General features: G+C 43.4%; 1 protein-coding gene across 1 annotated transcript in view; it reads left to right on the top strand.

The window, feature by feature from the left end:
- The first annotated feature begins 326 nt into the window (after positions 1 to 326).
- Positions 327 to 22423, top strand: part of LOC122942046 (guanylate cyclase 2G-like) — a 105894-nt gene continuing 83797 nt past the window's right edge. The window contains exon 1 of the mRNA XM_044299539.1: positions 327 to 683. Within this exon, the coding sequence (XP_044155474.1) occupies positions 327 to 683 (357 nt within the window). The remainder of the gene's footprint in view (positions 684 to 22423) is intronic.

Below are 22423 nucleotides of genomic sequence, written 5' to 3'. Positions count from 1 at the left end.
TTTACCTTAAAATAACATTAACATCAAGCAATAAAAATAAATTGAGAAATAAATAAAATCTTCATAAAGGTTTAGTTTATTTTACAAACCCCTATCTTAGAGATGCAGTCACTGAAGGGTTAAAGAATTAATGGCCGGTGGGAGAGTGCGGCTGGAGATGGTGGATTTCTGCTAATTAGGACTGTTTAATAGGAGACATGTAGAAGACGCTGGAGAATTAGTGATATCAGTCAGACTCCACAGGTATAAGTAGCTGTATGCAGACGGCGGTGGAGTCTTCCTTGGACTTCTCATCCCACCGGTCATCTCTCTCTCAGGTCCCCGTAATGTGGCTTCTCCCATTCACACTTCTTATTCTGCAACTTTTTATGGCAGAACCTCAGTTCATCACTAGTATAAATGCCACCAAGGGACCACCGTCTTCCAAAATATTCCTTGGGCTCCAGGCTCCTTGGAATATGTCCTACCCATTTAGTGCCCAGCGGCTCGGCGCTGCCATCCAGTTGGCTTTTGAGAGGATAAGTAAGGAATGGGAACACCATTTCTTGAGTAACAGGACACTGGAGTTTGTGTACGCCGACTGCGGCTGTAACGCCAAGATGTCTCTCAATGCCTTCATTCAACAATCCGAAGAATACAAAATCTCTGCTCTCTTTGGTCCAGTTTGTCCAGAGGCTGCTGAGGTATGTTTCTTTCTGGTGGGCACCATGTGTCGCCATTTCTATTTACACTGTCATATAGGTTACATTTGGCAAAAAGGAAAGGAACTGTCCTGGAACGGAGAATGTAACCTGTGAAGATAGTAACTGTTACAAATGTATTAACTTGTGTGCAACATTTCATGCAATGTAAAGAATGCTAATTATAAAAGTAACACTATGCAAAAAATGTGGGGGTTTTAGGGCAGAAATGTCTGAAATACTCTTTTGCTGTTTGAAACACAGAATTTCTAATCAGAAGTGGAAAAGCAGTGAAATAACTTTATAATTCCAGGTCAATTTTCAGGGGCAGGGGTCAGCAACCTCCGGCACTCCAGATGTTGTGTAACTACAATTCCCAGCATGCTCCATTATTTTCTATAGGAGTTCTGAGAAGACCAGAGCAATTATGCATGCTGGGAGTTGTAGTTTCACAACAGCTGGATTGCCGGAGGTTGCCTACCCCAGTACTAGAGTAATATCAGTATTGCTGACCCCAATGTCACCTGTTGGTTGCATTGTCCAGATTTTCACCTTTTCAGGCTCTACCTCAGTTTTTCCTCCAGCAAGCATCAGCTCCTGTAATGCTGTCCTGCACCCAGGAGCACTGCACCCCCAGCCCATGGTTCAGTGCCTGCTGCTAATTAACTGGTAGAAGGTTCTCATCAGTGTAAGCTTTCTCTCAGTACTGTGTAGACCAGGGATTAGCAACCTCTGTCAGCCCAGCTGTTCAGAAACTAGAACTCCCAGAATGCTTCATTCACTTCTGTGGGAGTTAGAATGTCTGCATGCTGGGGGTTGTAGTTTCACAGCAGCTGGTGTAGAATCACCTGCATGAGAACTTGTGGACTTATCCCTAACAGTACTGTGTGGGCAGGCAGCTCCCTCTCCCTCAGTGTCTCTGGAGCTCCGCTTTCCTCAGTACTTGCCACTTTTAATCAGGTACCGATCAGATATCCTGAGGATAGGTCATTAGTAGAAAAGTCTCAGAAAAGCCTTTTAAGATAAAGAAGTGTATGTGAATAATGTTCTCTCCCTGGTTTAAGTTTCACTTTGGAGCTTTGGGAGCTTCTGGTTCTTTCAGTATTTTGTGGCAAACACGGCCATGAAATCGGTTTTAATGGACATAAAGATTAGCACCTTTAAATGGTTCTTTTGTAGTATGAAGAAGAAATAAACTTGCGGCACTCACCAAGCTCCTTTATTCACATTCAAAACAGGGCCGCCTGTAGCTGAGTGAGTGCCCGCTCCAGCGACCATGTTTTATTGCCGCAAGTTTATTTCTTCTTCATACTACATGTGAACTTGGTCTATACTGCTGAGCACCACCCATGAATCACACGACAGGCGCATCGACCCAATGCACACCCCATAAAGAGGCAGCAGTGCCGACACCAAAACTATTTCTATACAATACCAGCAGAAGGACCCGGCTACGCACAGGTATATTTCATCTATTTCATTTTATGTTTCCGTGTGTCATAAAAAGATATCAACTGTTTCCCCCATAACATGAACCTCTAGAGTACCCGCCCCTTTAACAATGACCTCCACAGTGCCTGCCCCTTTAACAGTGACCCCTACAGTGGCCGCCCCTTTAACATTGACCTCCACAGTGGCCGCCCCTTTTACATTGACCTCCACAGTGCCTGCCCCTTTAACAGTGACCTCCACAGTGCCCGCCCCTTTAACAGTGACCACATCTTTAACAGCGACCTCCACAGTGCCCGCCTCTTTAACAATGACCTCCACAGTGCCTGCCCCTTTAACATTGAACACCCCTTTAACAGTGACCTTCATAGTGGCTGCCACTTTAACAGTGATCCTCACAGTGCCCGCCCCTTTAAAAGTGACCTCCACAGTGCCCGTCCCTTTAACATTGACCACCCCTTTAACAGTGACCTCCACAGTGCCTGCCCCTTTAACAGTGACCTCCACAGTGCCTGCCCCATTAACAGTGACCTCCACAGTGCCTGCCCCTTTAACAGTGACCTCCACAGTGCCCGCCCTTTTAACACTGACCACCCCTTTAACAGTGACCTTCATAGTGCCTGCCCCATTAACAGTGACCTCCACAGTGCCTGCCCCTTTAACAGTGACCTCCACAGTGCCCTTTCGGATTTCACCGGTCATTTTTTACACATTTTGATTGCAAAGTTCTTCTCACACATTTGGGCCCCTAAATTGCCAGGGCAGTATAACTACCCCACAAGTGACCCCATTTTGGAAAGAAGACACCCCAAGGTATTCCGTGAGGGGCATGGCGAGTTCCTAGAATTTTTTATTTTTTGTCGCAAGTTAGTGGAATATGAGACTTTGTAAGAAAAAAATAAAAATAAAAAATCATCATCATTTTCCGCTAACTTGTGACAAAAAATAAAAAGTTCTATGAACTCACTATGCCCATCAGCGAATACCTTAGGGTGTCTACTTTCCGAAATGGGGTCATTTGTGGGGTTTTTCTACTGTCTGGGCATTGTAGAACCTCAGGAAACATGACAGGTGCTCAGAAAGTCAGAGCTGCTTCAAAAAGCGGAAATTCACATTTTTGTACCATAGTGTGTAAACGCTATAACTTTTACCCAAACCATTTTTTTTTGCCCAAACATTTTTTTTTTATCAAAGACATATAGAACAATAAATTTAGCGAAAAATTTATATATGGATATCGTTTTTTTTGCAAAATTTTACAGCTGAAAGTGAAAAATGTCATTTTTTTGCACAAAAATCGTTACATTTCGATTAATAACAAAAAAAGTAAAAATGTCAGCAGCAATAAAATACCACCAAATGAAAGCTCTATTAGTGAGAAGAAAAGGAGGTAAAATTCATTTGGGTGGTAAGTTGCATGACCGAGCGATAAACGGTGAAAGTAGTGTAGTGTCGAAGTGTAAAAAGTGCTCTGGTCATGAAGGGGGTTTCAGCTAGCGGGGCTGAAGTGGTTAACAGTGACCTTCATAGTGCCTGCCCCTTTAAAAGTGACCTCCACAGTGCCTGCCCCTTTAACAGTGACCTCCACAGTGCCCGCCCTTTTAACACTGACCACCCCTTTAACAGTGACCTTCATAGTGGCTGCCCCTTTAACAGTGACCTCTAAAGTACCCACCCCTTTAACAGTGACCTCCACAGTGCCAGCACCTTTAACAGTGACCTCCACAGTTCCCGCCCCTTTAACAGTGACCTCCACATTGCCCGTCCCTTTAATAGTGACCCCCTCTTTAACCACTTCACCACCGGGCCATTTCCCCTTCCTGAAAGAGTAATTTTTTGCAAATCTGACATGCGTCAATTTATGTGCTGATAACTTTAAAACGCTTTTACTTATCCAGGCAATTCTGAGATTGTTTTCTCGTCACATATTGTACTTCATGACAGTGGTAAAATTGAGTAAAAAAAATCATTTTTAACTATAAAAAAATACCAAATTTCTCAACTTTTATAATAGATAGTAATACCTCCAAAAATAGTTATTAGTTTCCATTCCCCATATGTTTACTTCATGTTTGGATCATTTTGTGAATATCATAAAAAAAATTGGGAACGTTAGAAGGCTTAGAAGTTTAGAAGCAAACCCACTTTTTATGGACCAGTTCAGGACTGAAGTCACTTTGTGAGGCTTACATAATAGAAACCAACCAATAACCCCATTTTAGAAACCACACCCCCTCCAAGGTATTCAAAACTGATTTCACAAACGTTGCTACCATTTAGGTGTTCCACAAGAATTAATGGAAAATGGAGATTAAATTTCAGAATTTCACTTTTTGGGCAGATTTTCCATTTTAATCATTTTTTTCCACTAACAAAGCAAGGGTTAACAGCCAAACAAAACTCAATATTTATTGCCCTGATTTTGTAGTTTACAGAAACACCCCACATGTGGTCGTAAACTGCTGTACGGGCACACGGCACGGCGCAGTAGAGCACGGCGCAGTAGGAAAGGAACGCCATATGGTTTTTGACAGGCAGATTTTGAAGATGCCCTGATGCACCCCTGGAGTAGAAACCCCAAAAAAGTTAACCCATTTAAGAAACTACAACCATCAAGGTATTCAAAAATGATTTTACTAACTTTTTTAACCCTTTAGGTGTTCCACAAGAATTAATGGAAAATTGAGATGAAATTTCAGAATTTCACTTTTTTGGCAAATTTTCCATTTTAATCCATTTTCCGCTAACAAAGCAAGGGTCAACAGCCAAACAAAACTCAATATTTATTGCCCTGATTCTGTAGTTTACAGAAACACCCCACATATGGTTGTAAACTGCTGTACGGGCACACGGCAGGGCGCAGAAAGAAAGGAGCGCCATGTGGTTTTTGGAAGGCAGATTTTGCTGGTTTATGATTTTTGGTTGCTCTATATTACAGTTTTTGTGAGGCAAGGTAAAAAAAAAATAGCTGTTTTTTGGCACCGTTTTTATTTTTTGTTATTTACAATATTCATCTGACAGGTTAGATGATGTGGTGTTTTTATAGAGCAGGTTGTTACGAATGCGACAATACCAAATATGACAAAAAAATTGTTTGCAGTGTAAGATGACGATTTGAATGGTACAATTTAAGGATGCATATGACTTTTTGATCGCTTGGTATTACACTTTTTGTGATGTAAGGTGACAAAAAATAGCTTTTTTGACTCACTTTTTATTTTTACGGTGTTCAGCTGAGGGGTTAGGTAATTATTTCATAAAAGCAGGTTCTTACGGACGCAGCGATACCTAATTATACTTTTTATTTATTTATTTAAGTTTTAGACAAAAAAAAATCATTTTAGTGTCTCCATAGTCTGAGAGCCATAGTTTTTATATTTTCTAAGCGATTGTCTTAGGTAGGGTATAATTTTTGCGGGATGAGATGACGATTTAATTGCCACTATTTTGAGGTGCATATGACTTTTTTATCGCTTGCTATTGCACTTTCTGTGAAGTAAGGTGACAAATAATAGCTTTTTTGACACAGTTTTTATTTACGGTGTTAACCTGAGAGGTTAGGTCATGTGATATTTTTAAAAAGCAGATTCTTACGGACATGGCGATACCTAATATGTATACTTTTTTATTTACTTAAGTTTTACACAATAACAGCATTTTTAAAAGAATATATATATTTTAGTGTCTCCATATTCTGAGAGACATATTTTTTTTATTTTTTGGGTGATTGTCTTAGATAGGGGCAAATTTTTTGCGGGATGAGGTAACTGTTAGACTGGTACTATTTTGGGGGGCATGCACCTTTTTGATCGCTTGGTGTTGCAATTTTAGTGATGTAAGGTGACAAAAAAGTGTTTTTTAGCAGTTTTTATTGAATTTTTTTGACAGTAGTTACCTGAGGGGTCATGTGATATTTTTATAGAGCCGGTCGTTACGGATGTGGCAATACCTAATATGTGTACTTTCTTTTATTTATTTAAGTTTTACATAATGATATCATTTTTGAAACAAAATAATATCTTGTTTTAGTGTCTCCATATTCTGAGAGTCATAGTTTAAAATTTTTTGGGCGATTGTCTGCATATGACTTCTTGATCACTTGCTATTATACTTTTTGTGATGTAAGGTGAAAATAATGGCTTTTTTATTTTACGGCGTTCACCTGAGGGGTTGGAGTTGGGATATTTTTATAGAAATGGTTGTTACGGATGCGGCGATACCTAATATATCTACTTTTTTAAATTCTTTAACACTAAAATTGCATTTTTGAAACAAACAGTGACCTCCACAGTGCCCGCCCCTTTAACAATGACCTCCAGAGTGCCCACCCATTTAGCATTGACCACCCCTTTAACAGTGACCTTCACAGTGCCCGCCCCTTTAACAGTGACTTCCATAGTAGCCGCCCCTTTACCAGAAACCTACACAGTGCATGCCCCTTTAACATTGACCACCCCTTGAACAGTGACCTCCACAGTGTCAACCCCTTTAACAGTGACCTCCACAATGCCCGCCCCTGTAACATTGACCACCCCTTTAACATTGACCTTCACATTGCCCGCCCCTTTAACAGTGGCCTCCACAGTAACTGCCCCTTTAACAGTAACCTTAACAGTGCCTGCCCCTTTAACATTGACCACCACTTTAACAGTTACCTCCACAATTCCCGCTACTTTAACATTGATCACCCCTTTACCCTTTAACAGTGAACTTTGTAGTGTCCGCCCCTTTAACAGTGACCTTCACAGTGCCCGTCCCTTTAACATTGACTTCCACAGTGCCTGCCACTTTAACAGTAACCGCCCGGGTGCCCGCCACTTTAACATTGACCACCCCTTTAACAGTGACCTCCACAGTGCCCCCCCTTTAACACTGACCACCTCTTTAACAGTGACCTTCATAGTGGCCGCCCCTTTAACAGTGACTTTCACAGTGCCTGCCCCTTTAACAGTGACCTCCACAGTGCCCACCCCTTTAGCAGTGACCTTCATAGTGGCTGCCCCTTTAACAGTGACCTTCACAGTGCCTGCCCTTTTAACAGTGACTTCCACAGTGCCCGCCCCTTTAACAGTGACCTCAGCAGTGCCTGCCCCTTTAACAGTGACATTCACAGTGCCCGTCCCTTTAACAGTGAACTCCACAGTGCCCGTCCATTTAAAAGTGGCCCCTGCCCCCTATGCATGTAGCAGTGTAGTTTTGCCATCATACGTCATATGACTGAATATTTAAGGACCTGTGAACTGCTAAAACCTGTGATCAGTTGTTATGGAAACCTGGAGTAGGACCTTCAAGCTTCTATTGGCTAATAAGGGACACGTGACCGTGTAAATGGCAGTTCGGATTTAGTGAAAGGCTTGCTGGCTTCTATTGGCTAATGCAGATAATTTTTGGGGAATATCTCAGGAACGGTAAGTATTAGAGAGCTGAGACTCGGTCTAAAACCTCCCCGGACACCTGATATACCTGTGTGCCAATTTGTGAAGATTGGTCCAGTCGTTTGGTCGCGATTAAAGAACGTCCAGACAGACAGACGTCCAGACAGAAACTCATTTTTATATGTAAAAGAGACTAACAGAATGACCCGGCTTTGCATGGGTATATTTCATCTATTTTATTTTAGGTTTCTGTGTGTCGTAAAAATAAATCAACAGTATCCCCCAAAACAGTGACCTCTACAGTACCCACCCCTTTAACAATGACCTCCACAGTGCACGACCCTTTAACAGTGATCTCCACAGTGCCCGCGCCTTTACCATTGACGTCCACAGTGGCCTCCCCTTTAACATTGACCTCCACAGTGGCCTCCCCTTTAACATTGACCTTCACAGTGCCCGCCCCTTTAACATTGACCTCCACAGTGCCCGCCCCTTTAACATTGACCTCCACAGTGCCCGCCCCTTTAACAGTGACCTCCACAGTGCCCGCCCCTTTAACATTGACCTCCACAGTGCCCGCCCCTTTAACATTGACCTCCACAGTGCCTGTACTTTTAACAGTGACCTCCACAGTGACGGCCCCTTTAACAGTGAACACCACAGCACCCATCCGTTTAATAGTGGCCCCTGCCCTCCATGCATGTAGCAGTGTAGTTGTGCCGTCATACGTCATCTGACTAAATATTAAGGACCTGCGAACTGCTAAAACCTGTGATCAGTTGTTATGGCAACCTGGAGTAGGACCTTCGAGCTTCTATTGGCTAATAAGGGACATGTGACCGTGTAAATGGCAGTTCGGATTTAAATGAAAGGCTTGCTGGCTTCTATTAGCTAATGCAGGTAATTTTTTGGGAATATCTAAGGAACGGTACGTCCTAGAGAGCTGAGAACTGGTCTAAAACCTTCCCGGACACCTGATATACCTGTGTGCCAAATTTGGTGAAGATCGGTCCAGTCGTTAGGTTGCGCATAAAGAACGTCTAGACAGACAGACGTCCAGACAGAAACTCATTTTTATATATATAAGAGATTAGCAGAAGGACTCGGCTTCGCACGGGTATATTTCATCTATTTAATTTTATGTTTCCGTGTGTCGTAAAAAGATATCAACAGTTTCCCCCATAAGTGACTTCTACAGTACCCGCCCCTTTAACAGTGACCTCCACAGTGCCCGCACCTGTAACAATGATCTCCACAGTGCCTTACCCTTTAACAGTGACCTCCATAGTGGCCGCATCTTTAACATTGACCTCCACAGTGGTTGCCCCTTTAACATTGACCTCCACAGTGGTTGCCCCTTTAACATTGACCTCCACAGTGCCTGCCGCTTTACCAGTGCCCGCCCTTTTACCAGTGACCTCCACAGTGTCCGCTCATTTAACAGTGACCTTCACAGTGTCAGCCCCTTTAACAGTGACCTCCACAATGCCCGCCCCTTTAATAGTGACCTCCACAGTGCCCGCCCCTTTAACAGTGACCTTTACAGTGGCCGCCCCTTTAACAGTGACTTTCACAGTGCCCGCCCCTTTAACAGAAACCTCCACAGTGCCCGCCCCTTTAAAAGTGACTTTTACAGTGACCACACCCTTTAACAGTGACTTTCACAGTGACCGCCCCTTTAAAAGTGACTTTCTCAATGGCCGCCCCTTTAACAGGGACTTTCACAGTGGCCGCCCCTATAACAGTGACTTTCACAGTGACATCCCCTTTAACAGTGACTTTCACAGTAACCTCCCCTTTAACAGTGACTTTCACAGCGACCGCAGCTTTAACAGTGACCGCCTCTTTAACAGTGACTTTCACAGTGGCCACCCCTTTAACAGTGACCGCCTCTTTAACAGTGACTTTTTAAGTGGCCGCCCCTTTAACAGTGACTTTCACAGTGACCGCCCCTTTAACCCCTTATAGACCTGGCTCATTTTCACCTTAAGGACCAGGCCATTTTTTGCAAATCTCATTAGTGTCACTTTATCCAGGCCATTCTGAGATTGTTTTTTCGTCACATACAGGTGAACTTCGAACAATTGGAATATCATGCAAAAGTCCATTTATTTTAGTAATGCAAATTCAAAGGAATTGCATTAATGCAGCTTAAAATACATTTTTTATTAAAAGGTTCAATATTCTAGGCTCAAAGTGTCACACTCTAGTCAGCTAATTAATCCATACCCCCTGAGCAAAGGGTACCTCAAAATTTTGACTGGGGTTTCATAAGCTCTAAGCCAAAATCATCCAAATCATAACAAATAAAGGCTTAAAATATCTCGCTTTGCCTGTAATGAGTCTCATATGTTAGTTTCACCTTTTAAGTTGCATTACTGAAATAAATGAACTTTGCACGATATTTTAATTTTTCAAGTTTCACCTGTATTGTACTTCATGGCACTGGTAAAATGAAGTAAATAAAAAATCTTTTTTATTTCTAAAAAATAAAAAATTTACAAAACATTTTGAAAAATTAGCAAATTTCCAAGTTTCAATTTCTTTACTTCTATAATACATAGTAATACCTACAAAATAGTTATTACTTTACATTCCCCATATGTCTACTTCATGTTAGGATCATTTTTGGAATGATTTTTTATTTTTTGGGGATTTTACAAGGCTTAGAAGTTTAGAAGCAAATCTTGAAATTTTTCAGAAATTTTCAAAAACCCACTTTTTAAGGACCAGTTCAGGTCTGAAGTCACTTTATGAAGCTTACATAAAAGAAACCACCCAAAACTACACCCTTCTAGAAACTACGCCCGTCAAGGTATTCAAAACTGATTTTACAAACTTTGTTAACCCTTTAAGTGTTCCACAAGAATTAATGGAACATAGAGATACAATTTCAAAATTTCTCTTTTTTGGTAGATTTGCCATTTTAATAATTTTTTCCAGTTACAAAGCAAGTATTAACAACCAAACAAAAAACTTAATATTTATGTCTCTGATTCTGTAGTTTACAAAAACACCCCATATTTGGTCGTAAACTGCTGTACGGGCACAGAAGGAAAGGAATGCCATACGGTTTTTTGAAGGCAGATTTTGCTAGACTGGTTTTTTGACACCATGTCCCATTTGAAGCCCCCCTGATGCACACCTAGAGTAGAAACTCCAAAAAATGTACCCCATTTTAGAAACTACGGGATAGGGTGGCAGTTTTGTTGGTACTATTTTAGGGTACATAAGATTTTTGGTTGCTCTATATTACACTTTTTGTGAGGCAAGGTAACAAGAAATAGCTGTTTTGGCACCGTTTTTATTTTTTGTTATTTACAACATTCATCTGACAGGCTAGATCATGTGGTATTTTTATAGAGCAGGTTGTCACGGACGCGACAATACCAAATATGACTACCTTTTTTGGTTGTTTGTTTCAGTTTTACATAACAAAGCATTTTTTTTTTTAAATGATTCTTTAGTGTCTCCACATTCTGAAAGCCATAGTTTTATTTATTTTTTGGGGGACTCTCTTGTGTAGGGGCAAATTTTTTTCGGGATGAGATGACGGTTTGATTGGCACTATTTTGGGGTGCGTATGACTTTTTGATAGCTTGGTATTACACTTTTTGTGATGTAAGGTGACAAAAAATGGCTTTCTTTACACCGTTTATTATTTTTTTACGGTATTCTCCTGAGGGGTTAGATCATGTGATATTTTTATAGAGCAGGTTATTAGGGACGCGGCGGTACCTAATATGTATTCACAGTGACCACCCCTTTAACAGGGCCTTTCACAGTGACCGCCCCTTTACCAGTGACTTTCACAGTGTCCGCCCATTTACCAGTGACTTTCACAGTGACCGTCCCTTTAACAGTGACGGCCCCTTTAACACTGACTTTTACAGTGGCCGGCCTTTTAACAGTGACCACCTCTTTAACAGTGACTTTCACAGTGTCCGCCCCTTTAACAGGGACTGTCACAGTGACTGCCCCTCTAACAGTGACTTTCACAGTGACCGCCCCTTTAACAGTGACTTTCACAGTGACCGCCCATTTAACAGTGACCGCTCCTTTAACAGTGACTTTTACAGTGGCCGGTCCTTTAACAGTGACTTTAACAGTGACTTTCACCGTGGCCATCTCAGGAACGGTACGTCCTAGAGAGCTGAGACCTTCCTGGATGCCTGATGTACCTGTGTGCCAAATTTGGTGAAGATCGGTCCAGTCGTTTGGTCGCGCATAAAGAGCGTCCATACAGACAGACGTCTAGACAGACAGACAGTCAGAAATAAATTTTTATATATATATATAAGATACTAGCAGAAGGACCCGGCTTCGCACAGGTATATTTAATCTATTTCATTTTATGTTTCCGTGTGTCATAAAAAGATATCAACAGTTTCCCCCATAACAGTGACCTCTACAGTACCCGCCCCATTAACAATGACATCCACGTTGCCCACCCCTTTAACATTGACCTCCACAGTGGCCAGCCCTTTAACATTGACCTCCACAGTGTCTGCCCCTTTAGCAATGACCTTCACAGTGCCCGCCCATTTACCAGTGCCTGCCCCTTTAACAGTGACCTCTACAGTGCCCGCCCTATTAGCATTGAACTCCCCTTTAACAGTGACCTTCATGGTGGCCGCCCCTTTAACAGTGACCTTCACAGTGCCCGCCCCTTTAACAGAGACCTCCACAGTGCCCGCCCCTTTAACACAGACCTCCACAGTGCCCGCTCCTTTAAAAGTGACTTTCACAGTGACCACCACTTAAACAGTGACTTTTACAGGGACCGACCCTTTAACCGTGACTTTCACAGTGACCGCCCCTTAAACTGCGTCTTTCACAGTGACCGCCCCTTTAACAGTGACTTTTTGGGAATATCTCAGGAACTGTACGTCCTAGAGAGCTCAGGCCTGGTCTAAAACCTTCCCGGACACCTGATGTAACTGTGTGCCAAATTTGGTGAAGATCGGTCAAGTTGTTTGGTCGCGCATAAAGAACGCCCATACAGACAGACGTCTAGACAGACAGACAGACAGAAATTCATTTATATATATATAAGATACTAGCAGAAGGACCCGGCTTCGCACAGGTATATTTCATCTATTTCATTTTATGTTTCCGTGTGTCATAAAAAGATATCAACAGTTTCCCCCATAACAGTGACCTCTACAGTACCCGCCCCTTTAAAAGTGACTTTCACAGTGGCCGCCCCTTTAACAATGACTTTTACAGTGGCCGCCCCTTTAACAGTGACTTTCACAGTGACCGCCCCTTTAACTGCGACTTTCACAGTGACCGCCCCTTTAACAGTGACTTTTTGGGAATATCTCAGGAACGGTACGTCCTAGAGAGCTGAGGCCTGGTCTAAAACCTTCCCGGACGCCTGATGTAACTGGCTGCCAAATTTGGTGAAGATCGGTCAAGTTGTTTGGTTGCGCATAAAGAACGTCCAGACAGACAGACAGAAACTCATTTATATATATATATAAGATACTAGCAGAAAGACCCGGCTTCGCACAGGTATATTTCATCTATTTCATTTTATGTTTCCGTGTGTCATAAAAAGATATCAACAGTTTCCCCATAACAGTGACCTCTACAGTACCCGTCCCATTAACAAAAACCTCCCCAGTGCCCGCCCCTTTAACAGTGACTTTCACAGTGACCACCCCTTTAACAGTGACTTTCACAGTGACCGCCCCGTTAACCCCTTAAGGACACAGCCTTATTTCCCCTTAAGGACCAGGCAATTTTTTGAAAATCTGACCAGTGTCACTTTATGTGGTGATAACTTTAAAACGCTTTTACTTATCCAGGCCATTCTGAGATAGTTTCTTTGTCACATATTGTACTTCATAACACTGGTAAAATGGAGTAAAAAAAAATCATTTTTATTTATAAAAAAATACCAAATTTACCAAAATTTGGGAAAAATTAGCAAATTTCCAAGTTTCAATTTCTCTACTTCTATAATACATAGTAATACCTCCAAAAATAGTTATTAGTTTACATTCCCCATATGTCTACTTCATGTTTGGATCATTTTGAGAATGCCATTTTATTTTTTGGGGACATTACAAGGCTTAGAAGTTTATAAGCAAATCTTGTAAATTTTCTGAAATTTTCAAAAACCTACTTTTTAGGGACCAATTCAGGTCTGAAGTCACTTTGTGAGGCTTACATAATAGAAACCACCCAAAAGTGAACCCATTCTAGAAACTGCACCCCTCAAGGTATTCAAAACTGATTTTACAAACATCATTAACCTTTTAGGTGTTCCCCGAGAGTTGATAGCAAACGGAGATGAAATTTCAGAATTTAAATTTTTTGCCAAATTTTCCATTTTAATCCAATTTTTCCACTAACAATGCAAGGGTTAACAGCCAAACAAAACTCTATATTTATTGCCCTGATTCTGCGGTTTACAGAAACACCCGATATGTGGTCGTAAACTGCTGTACAGACACACGGCAGGGCGCAGAAGGAAAGGAGCGCTGTGGGGTTTTTGGAAGGCAGATTTCGCTGGACTGGTTTGTTTACACCATGTCCCATTTGAAGCCCCATGATGCACCCCTAGAGTAGAAACTCCAAAAACGTGACCACATTTTGGAAACTACTGGATAAAGTGGCAGTTTTTTGGGTACTATTTTAGGGTACATATGATTTTTGTTTGCTCTATATTACACTTTTTGTAAAGTAAAGTAACAAAAAATATCATCTCCATATGCCATTGACTCATGTGGAACACTTAAAAGGTTAACAAAGTTAGTAAAATTTGTTTTGAATTTCTTGAGGGGTGTAGTTTCTTAAATGGGGTCACTTTTTGGAGTTTTTACTCTAGGGGTGCATCAGGGGGGACATGGTGTCAAAAAACAAGTCCAGCAAAAACTGCCTTCCAAAATCCATATGGCATTCCTTTCCTTCTGCGCCCTGCCGTGTGTCTGTACAGCAGTTTACGACCACATATGGGGTGTTTCTGTAAACTAAAGAATCAGGACAATAAATATTGAGTTTTGTTTGGCTGTTAACCCTTGCTTTGTTACGGGAAAAAATTAATTCAAATGGAAAATTTGCCAAAAACAGTTTTTATTTTTTATTATTTACAACGTTCATCTGACAGATTAGATCATGTGCTATTTTTATAGAGAAGGTTGTTACGGACGCAGGGATACCTAAAATGTTTACTTTCTTAAATTTATTTACGTTTTACACAATATCATTTTTGAAACAAAAAAAATCATTTTAGTGTCTCCATAGTCTGAGAGCCACAGTTTTTTTTAGTTTTTGGGCGATTGTCTTAGGGTCACTTGCTATTACACTTTTTGTGTTGTTCATCTGAGGGGTTAGGTCATGTGATATTTTTATAGAGCAGGTTCTTACGGACACGGCAATACCTAGTATGTGTACTTTTTTTATTTATTAAGGTTTTACACAATAATATTATTTTTGAAACAAAAAAAACTTGTTTTTGTTTCTCCATAGTCTGAGATCCATAGTTTATTTTTATTTTTGGGCCATTGTCTCATGTAGGGGCTCATTTTTTTGTAGGATGAGGCGACGGTTTGAATGGTACTATTTTGGCATACTTACGACCTTTTTGATCACTTTTATTACCTTTTTTGGGAAGTAAGGTGGGCTAAATTTCAATTTCATCATAGTTTTAATTTTTTATGGCGTTCACCATAATGTAACATTGGAATGTAACATTTATAGATCGTTTTATAGATCAGGTCGTTACGGACATGGTGATATATAACATGTGTAGGGAATTTTTTTTTATTATTTTTAATCAGGGATAACTGTTTTTTTATTTTTACTTTTTTTCACTTTTTTTTCTTTTTTTACCCAGACCCACTTGGTTCTTGAAGATCCAGTGGGTCTTATGTCTGTATAATACAGTACAGTACAGTATAGATTGTACTGCACTGTATTTCACTCACACTTTGTCTGAAGAGATCTTTTCCTTTAGCACAGGTCTGTTCAGCACCATGGACAGCAGGGTGCCTGAGGAGGCGTCCTGTTGCCATGGGAACCTTCCCCCGTCTGCCTCCCCTGAGGGGGGGCTCCCTCCCTCCGTGACCCCATCCTGTCCAGGGGCTGCAAAGGCACAGCAGCCCCCCTATGGGAGAGGGAGGGAGCTCCCTCCCCTTCCATACAGCGGTCCCTACGGACTGCGGCATGGAAGGGGTTAAAATGGTTGACATCTGCACAGATGTCAGCCGTTTGAATCAGAGTGTCAGCAATGAGCTGACACTCTGATTAAACCGCTCGTTCATCCTGAGAAAAAACAGGGGGCGGGCGGAAGATCGCGCGCCCAAAGGCGCAAAAACACAGAGGGCTTCAGGGGGCGGTTAACTTCGAAATACAGGCACTTTGAGGTTTCTGATCCCTGCGGTCACGGACTGCAGGGATCAGAAACTTGCATAAGCTCTACATTCCGCAGGTCTGAATTGACCTGCGGTTTGTAGCGATCGGCAATGCGGGGGGGGGGGGGGTCACAGGACCCCCCTAGGCATTGTCACAGGGTGCCTGCTGAATGATATCAACAGGCACCCTGTTCCGATCACTGCCGGCCGTGTGGCAGTGATCAAAACTACACAGGACGTACGGGTATGCCCTGTGTTCTTAAGTACCAGGACATTAGGCCATACCTGTACGACCTGTGTCATTAAGAGGTTAACAGTGACTTTCACAGTGGCCGCCCCTTTAACAGTGACTTTCACAGTGACCGCCCCTTTAGCAGTGACTTTCACAGTGACCGCCCCTTTAACAGTGACTTTCACAGTGACTGCCCCTTTAACAGGGACCTTCATAGCGCCCACAGTGCTGGGTTGTTGTGGAAACCTGGAGTAAAACTGTGTTTATGGCAGTTGGGATTTGAAGAGAAAGACTTGCAGGCTGGTATTGGCTAATGCAGGTAATTTTTTAGGAATATCTCAGGAACAGTACGTCCTAGAGAGCTGAGGCCCAGTCTAAAACCTTCCCAGACACCTGATGTATCTGTGTGCCAAATTTGGTTAAGATCGGTCCAGTCGTTTGGTCGCGCATAAAGAACGTCCAGACAGACAGACAGAAACTCATATATATATATAAAAGAGATTACCTTTTATTACAAGAACCATTAAAAGTTTTCAGTGATTTACTCTGTAATTTCCATCACTTTTCAGTGAGTGCAGAGATTCTGAGCTATTACATAACCGAGAGGGAAAGAGGTAAATTATAGTACGTTTCTTATCTTTGCTAACACTGTTCATCCAATGTTTTCTGTGTTTTGTAGATTTACTAATATTTAAGACCGCTTCAGCTCAGACTAAAGATGCACCAAATTTATCACAGTGGCTGATGATGGACGATGAACCGAGTGCATTGTTAGATATGTTACTTTTGCAATTTTTTACCACCTCTTGGTTGGCTGACAAAGTTTTGGTGCAATCTTTTCACGTTACTGCATCTTAGGCCATGTCCCCTTTTTAACCACTTCTGTAAGGTACATCCCTTTTCCAGTGAGTCTTAGGCTACATGCATACGACAGTGAAAAACGGACACGTGCTGTACATTTTTTTTATTGACCTTCACCAATGGTAGTCTATAGGGTTATTCACATGGCAGTTTTATTTGACTGTCAGTGAAAAACAGACATCAACATGTTCTATCTTGTCCGTTTTTCACTGACCGACAGCCCCCATTCAATTGCATGGATCCGTTTTTTAATTTCCCTTTCTCAGAAAGGCATTAGTGAAAAAAAAGTCTGTTAAAAATGGACAGTTTGTAGCACACAGCAGTAAGTGTTTTGTCATCTGCAAAACACGGATACCGAACCGCGTGCATTCTGTATTTTGTGGAACAGAGCGGCTGACCCCTAATAGAACAGTCCTATCATTTTCCGTAATGTGGACAATAATACAACATGTTTTATTTTTTTACGGACACAGAATGCATATGGAGTCATTTCCCCATTGAAGTGTATGTTTGTGTGCATTAGCCCTTAAAAAAGTCTAAACCCCATAATAAATGTGATGCAAAGCATGTACACCTGCTTTTATATAAGCAAATTAAGACAGAAATCCCCTGTAAATCCCATCCAATGTATCCTCTTTTCAGCTATGCTAGCTATCTCCACATTTATTGCCTGTAAACCGGCGTGCTCATTCACTGACAGCAAACACATGCATTAAGTCAGAATGTACCAGAATTCTGACTCAGGCCTCATGCACACGGCCGTTGTGCAATTGCGGTCCCCAATGCACGGGCAACATCCATGTAACGGGTCAGGCCCATTCAACTTGAATGGGTCTGTGGTCTGTCCGCACCCAAAAAAAATGACATGTCATATTTATTTGCGGTGCGGAACAGCGGAAAGAAACACCACGGAAGCACTCCATAGTGGTTCCGGTGTTCCGTCTCGTGACTCTGTTCCGCATATCCGGAATTGCGAACCCACACAAAGGCCGTGTGCATGAGGCCTTAATATTATTCTCTAGGCCATGGATGTCAAACTCATGGCCCTCCAGATGTTGCAAAACTACAACTCCCATCATTCCCTGATAGCTGTAGTAGGCCCAGGCATGATGGGAGTTGTAGTTTTCCAACAGCTGGAGGGCCACGAGTTTGACATCCCTGCCTAGGGGGAGCGCTGTTTCTGTTGCAGAGCTCCAAATCTCCTGCTTACTTTTGCCCAGCAATAGAGTTGTCCCAGCGCCACCACTGGAGGGCGTTGTAGAGATTTCTTATTGGGTTCATTGGGAGCTGTATAGCGGTACATGCAGGGAGCCCTGATGACTCTATGGCTGTGTTTACAGCAGCAGGGGATTTGGACCTCTGTATCAGTGTGTAATTAGTCAGAAGAGAATACTCTGGCTTAGGCTATGTTCGCACTTGTTGGATTTGTCAGCAGTGAGGCTGTTGTCCGCTGCGGACATGCTGGCAGATTCACTTGTTAGTTGGCGCCATTGTAATCTGGCAGGAATCCATGCATCTTGAACATTCAGCTTTACTCTGGGTTTTTCTGCTCCATGTGAATTGGCTATACTGTAAAATGCCGCATTCACTTCCATTAATTGCAGAATGTCAGGATTCAATCCTGATACAATCCTAAGCATGTGAACATGGCCTAACATGGAAAGCAATATCAATATGTAGTTATGGCTTCCCTTAGATCCTATAGCAGGGGTAGGGAACCTACGGCACTCCAGCTGTTGTGAAACTACAACTCCCAGCATGCATACTTAGGCCTCTTGAACACGACCGTGTGTCCCCAGTGGCCGTATTGCGGGCCGTATATGGCGGGTCCACAATACATGGGACACCGGCCGTGTGCATTCAGCATCACGGATGCGGACCCATTCACTGCAATGGGTCCGCAAATCGGTAGATGCGGTGCGGAATGGAACCACGGAATGGAAGCACTACGGAGTGCTTTTGTAGGGTTCCGTGCTTCCGTTCCGCAAAAAGATAGAACTCGTCCTATTTTTTTGCGGAACGGACGGATCGCGGACCCCATTCAAGTAATTGGGGTTGCGATCCGCATGCGGCTGGCCCACGGTCGGTGCCCATGCATTGCGGACCACAATTTGCGGTCTGCAGCACGGGAGACACACGGTCGTGTGCAAGAGGCCTTACTCTGCTCTTCTCTGAATGAAGCATGTTGGGAATTGTAGTTTCACCGCAGCTGGAGAGCCGAAGGTTGCTGATCCCTGTCCTATAGGATTACCACCCCAGGTTCCCACTTCCAGCTGATGTTACTGATGCTAAGAATAGAGTCAGACGTGGCGGGCAGTGGGCGGCAGAGACACGGCTGTGAGGCCATCAGCAATTAGCAAGCCACTGACAATGAATAATCAATAGAACACAACTGCAGCTTGCATGGCCCTGTGTCTTTCGGTGTCTCGGATGCCTGTCGGCTGGTTCTGCCTTGAAGGAACTTGTCCAATTTCCTGTAAATGAAGCTTAATCGTTGGTAAGTGAACAAGTAATACTCTGTGTTCAGCTCCTCCCCATTGTAAAGATCTCTGCTTGCGGTCTTTGAATAGAAAAATTATCCTTTTAAAACTATAGGCTGCAAACCTGACTCAATCAAATACTTCTCACAGCTGAGAGTTTGCTACAATTGCATACAGTCTAGACAATACTTTGTGAGATAAACATCCTGGACTCCAGGCTGCTACATTGTAATTATCGGGACAAGAGAGATCTGTACTGCTGACAGGTTAGGATTGCTTCATCTGAAAAATTACAATGTTTAAACCTATACATAATATGAGGATAATAATATCTATAATGTACATATATGAAGACAAAACAAGAGCAGCACTCAAGTCATAAGTGTTGTCATGAGAACCAAGCAGTAGAGCGGTCTTGGGCATTAGAGTAGTCTTTGGCAGTAGAGCAGTCTTGGGCAGGGGAGCAGCATAGGGCGGTAGAGTGGTCTTGGGCAATACAGCGGTAATAGGCAGTAGAGCGGTACTGAGCTGTAGTTGTAGAGCGGCCTTGTAGAGCGCTATTGGGCAGTGGAGCAGCATAGGGCGATAGAGCGGTCTTGGGCATTAGAGTAGTCTTTGGCAGTAGAGCAGTCTTAGGCAGTGGAGCAGCATAGGGCGGTAGAGTGGTCTTGGGCAATACAGCGGTAATGAGCAGTAGAGCGGTACTGAGCTGTAATTGTAGAGCGGCCCTGTAGAGCGCTATTGGGCAGTGGAGCAGCATAGGGCGATAGAGCGGTCTTGGGCAGTACAGGATTCTTGGGCATTAGAGTAGTCTTGGGCAGTAGATCAGTATTGAGCAGTAGAGTGGTCTTTGGCAGTGGAACGGTACTGAGCTGTAGAGTGCTATTGGGCAGCAGAGCAGTAATGGGCAGTACAGTATTCTTGGGAATTAGAGTACTCTTGGGTAGTAGAGCAGTATTGGGCAGTAGAGTGGTCTTGGGCAGTGCAGCGGTAATGGGCAGTAGAGCAGCCTTGGGCAGTAGAGCAGTCTTGGGCAGTAGTGTAGCCTTAGTCAGTAGAGCTGTCTCGGGCAGTAAAACAACCTTGGACCATAAAACAGTCTAATGCAGTGGAGAAGTCTGGGACAGTAGGGCAGTCTTTGGCAGTACAGCAGTCTTGGGCATTAGAGTCGTCTTGAGCATTAGAGTAGTCTTGGGCAGTAGAGCACTCTTTGGCAGTAGAGCGGTCTTGGGCAGTAGAGCGGTCTTGGGCAGTAGAGCGGTCTTGGGCAGTAGAGCGGTCTTGGGCAGTAGGGCAGTTTTGGGCATTGGAGCAGACAGGCAGCAGGGCAGTCTGAGGCAGTAGGCCAGTCTCGGGCAGTGGGGCAGTCTCAAGCAGTAGGGCAGCCTTTGGCAGTACAGCAGTCCTGTCCAGTAGTGTAGTCTTAGTCAGTAAAGCAGTCTTAGTAGAGCAGTCTTAGTCAGTAGGGCCATGTTGCACAGTAGAGTAGTCTCTAATAGTAGGGCAGTCTTGGCCAGTAGTGTAGCCTTAGTCAGTAGAGCAGTATGAACAGTAGATCAGTCTTAGTCGGTAGAGTAGTCTTGAGCAGTTGAGCAGTCTTAGGCAGTAGAGCCGTGTTGCGCAGTAGAGCAGCCTTAGGCCTTATGCACACGAGCGTTCCGTTTTTTGGGGTCCGCAAACCGCGGAGCCGCAAAAAACAGAAGCTGCCCATGTGCCTTCCGCAATTTGCGGAAAGGAACAGGTGGCCTATTGTAGAAATGCCTATTCTTGTCTGCAAAACGGACAAGAATAAGACATGTTATATTTTTTTTGCGGGGCTACGGAACGGAGCAACGGATGCGGACAGTGAATGAGTCCGCATCCGAGCCGCAAAAACGGTGGCTCGGATGTGGACCAAAACAGTGGTCGTGTGCATGAGGCCTTAGTCAGTAGAGCAGCCTTAGTCAGTAGAGCAGCCTTGGGCAGTAGAGCAGCCTTGGGCAGTAGAGCAGCCTTGAGCAGTAGAGCAGTAGAGCAGTCTGGGGGCAGTAGAGCAGTCTGGGGCAGTAGAGCAGTCTTGAGCAGTAATGCAGCCTTAGTCAGTAGAGCAGTCTTGGGCAGTAGAGCAGTCTTGGGCAGTAGAGCAGTCTTCGGCAGTAGAGCAGTCTTCGGCAGTAGAGCAGTCTTGGGCAGTAGAGCAGTCTTGGGCAGTAGAGCAGTCTTGGGAAGTAGAGCAGTCTTGGGCAGTAGAGTAGCATTAGTAGAGCAGTCTTAGTAGTCTTGGGCAGTAGAGCAGTCTTAGTAGAGCAGTCTTAGTCAGTAGAGTACTCTTGAGCAGTAGACCAGTCTTAGGCAGTAGAGCCTTGTTGCATGTTAGAGTAGTCCTGGTCAGTAGAGCAGTCTTGGGCAGTAGAGCAGTCTTGGGCAGTAGAGCAGTCTTGGGCAGTAGAGCAGTCTTGGGCAGTAGAGCAGTCTTGGGCAGTAGAGCAGTCTTGGGCAGTAGAGTAGCATTAGTAGAGCAGTCTTAGTAGTCTTGGGCAGTAGAGCAGTCTTAGTAGAGCAGTCTTAGTCAGTAGAGTACTCTTGAGCAATAGACCAGTCTTAGGCAGTAGAGCCTTGTTGCATGTTAGAGTAGTCCTGGTCAGTAGAGCAGTCTTGGTCAGTAGAGCAGTCTTGGTCAGTAGAGCAGTCTTGGTCAGTAGAGCAGTCTTGGTCAGTAGAGCAGTCTTGGTCAGTAGAGCAGTCTTGGTCAGTAGAGCAGTCTTGGTCAGTAGAGCAGTCTTGGGCAGTAGAGCAGTCTTGGGCAGTAGAGCAGTCTTAGTAGAGCAGTCTTAGTCAGTAGAGTAGTCTTGAGCAGTAGACCAGTCTTAGGCAGTAGAGCCTTGTTGCATGGTAGAGTAGTCCTGGTCAGTAGAGCAGTCTTAGTCAGTAGAGTAGTCTTGAGCAGTAGAACAGTGTCAGGCAGTAGAGCCTTGTTGCATAGTAGAGTAGTCCTGGTCAGTAG

This window comes from Bufo gargarizans, chromosome 6 (assembly GCF_014858855.1).
Source record: "Bufo gargarizans isolate SCDJY-AF-19 chromosome 6, ASM1485885v1, whole genome shotgun sequence".
Classification (NCBI taxonomy): domain Eukaryota; kingdom Metazoa; phylum Chordata; class Amphibia; order Anura; family Bufonidae; genus Bufo; species Bufo gargarizans.
This window is presented reverse-complemented; position numbering and strand designations above follow the sequence as displayed.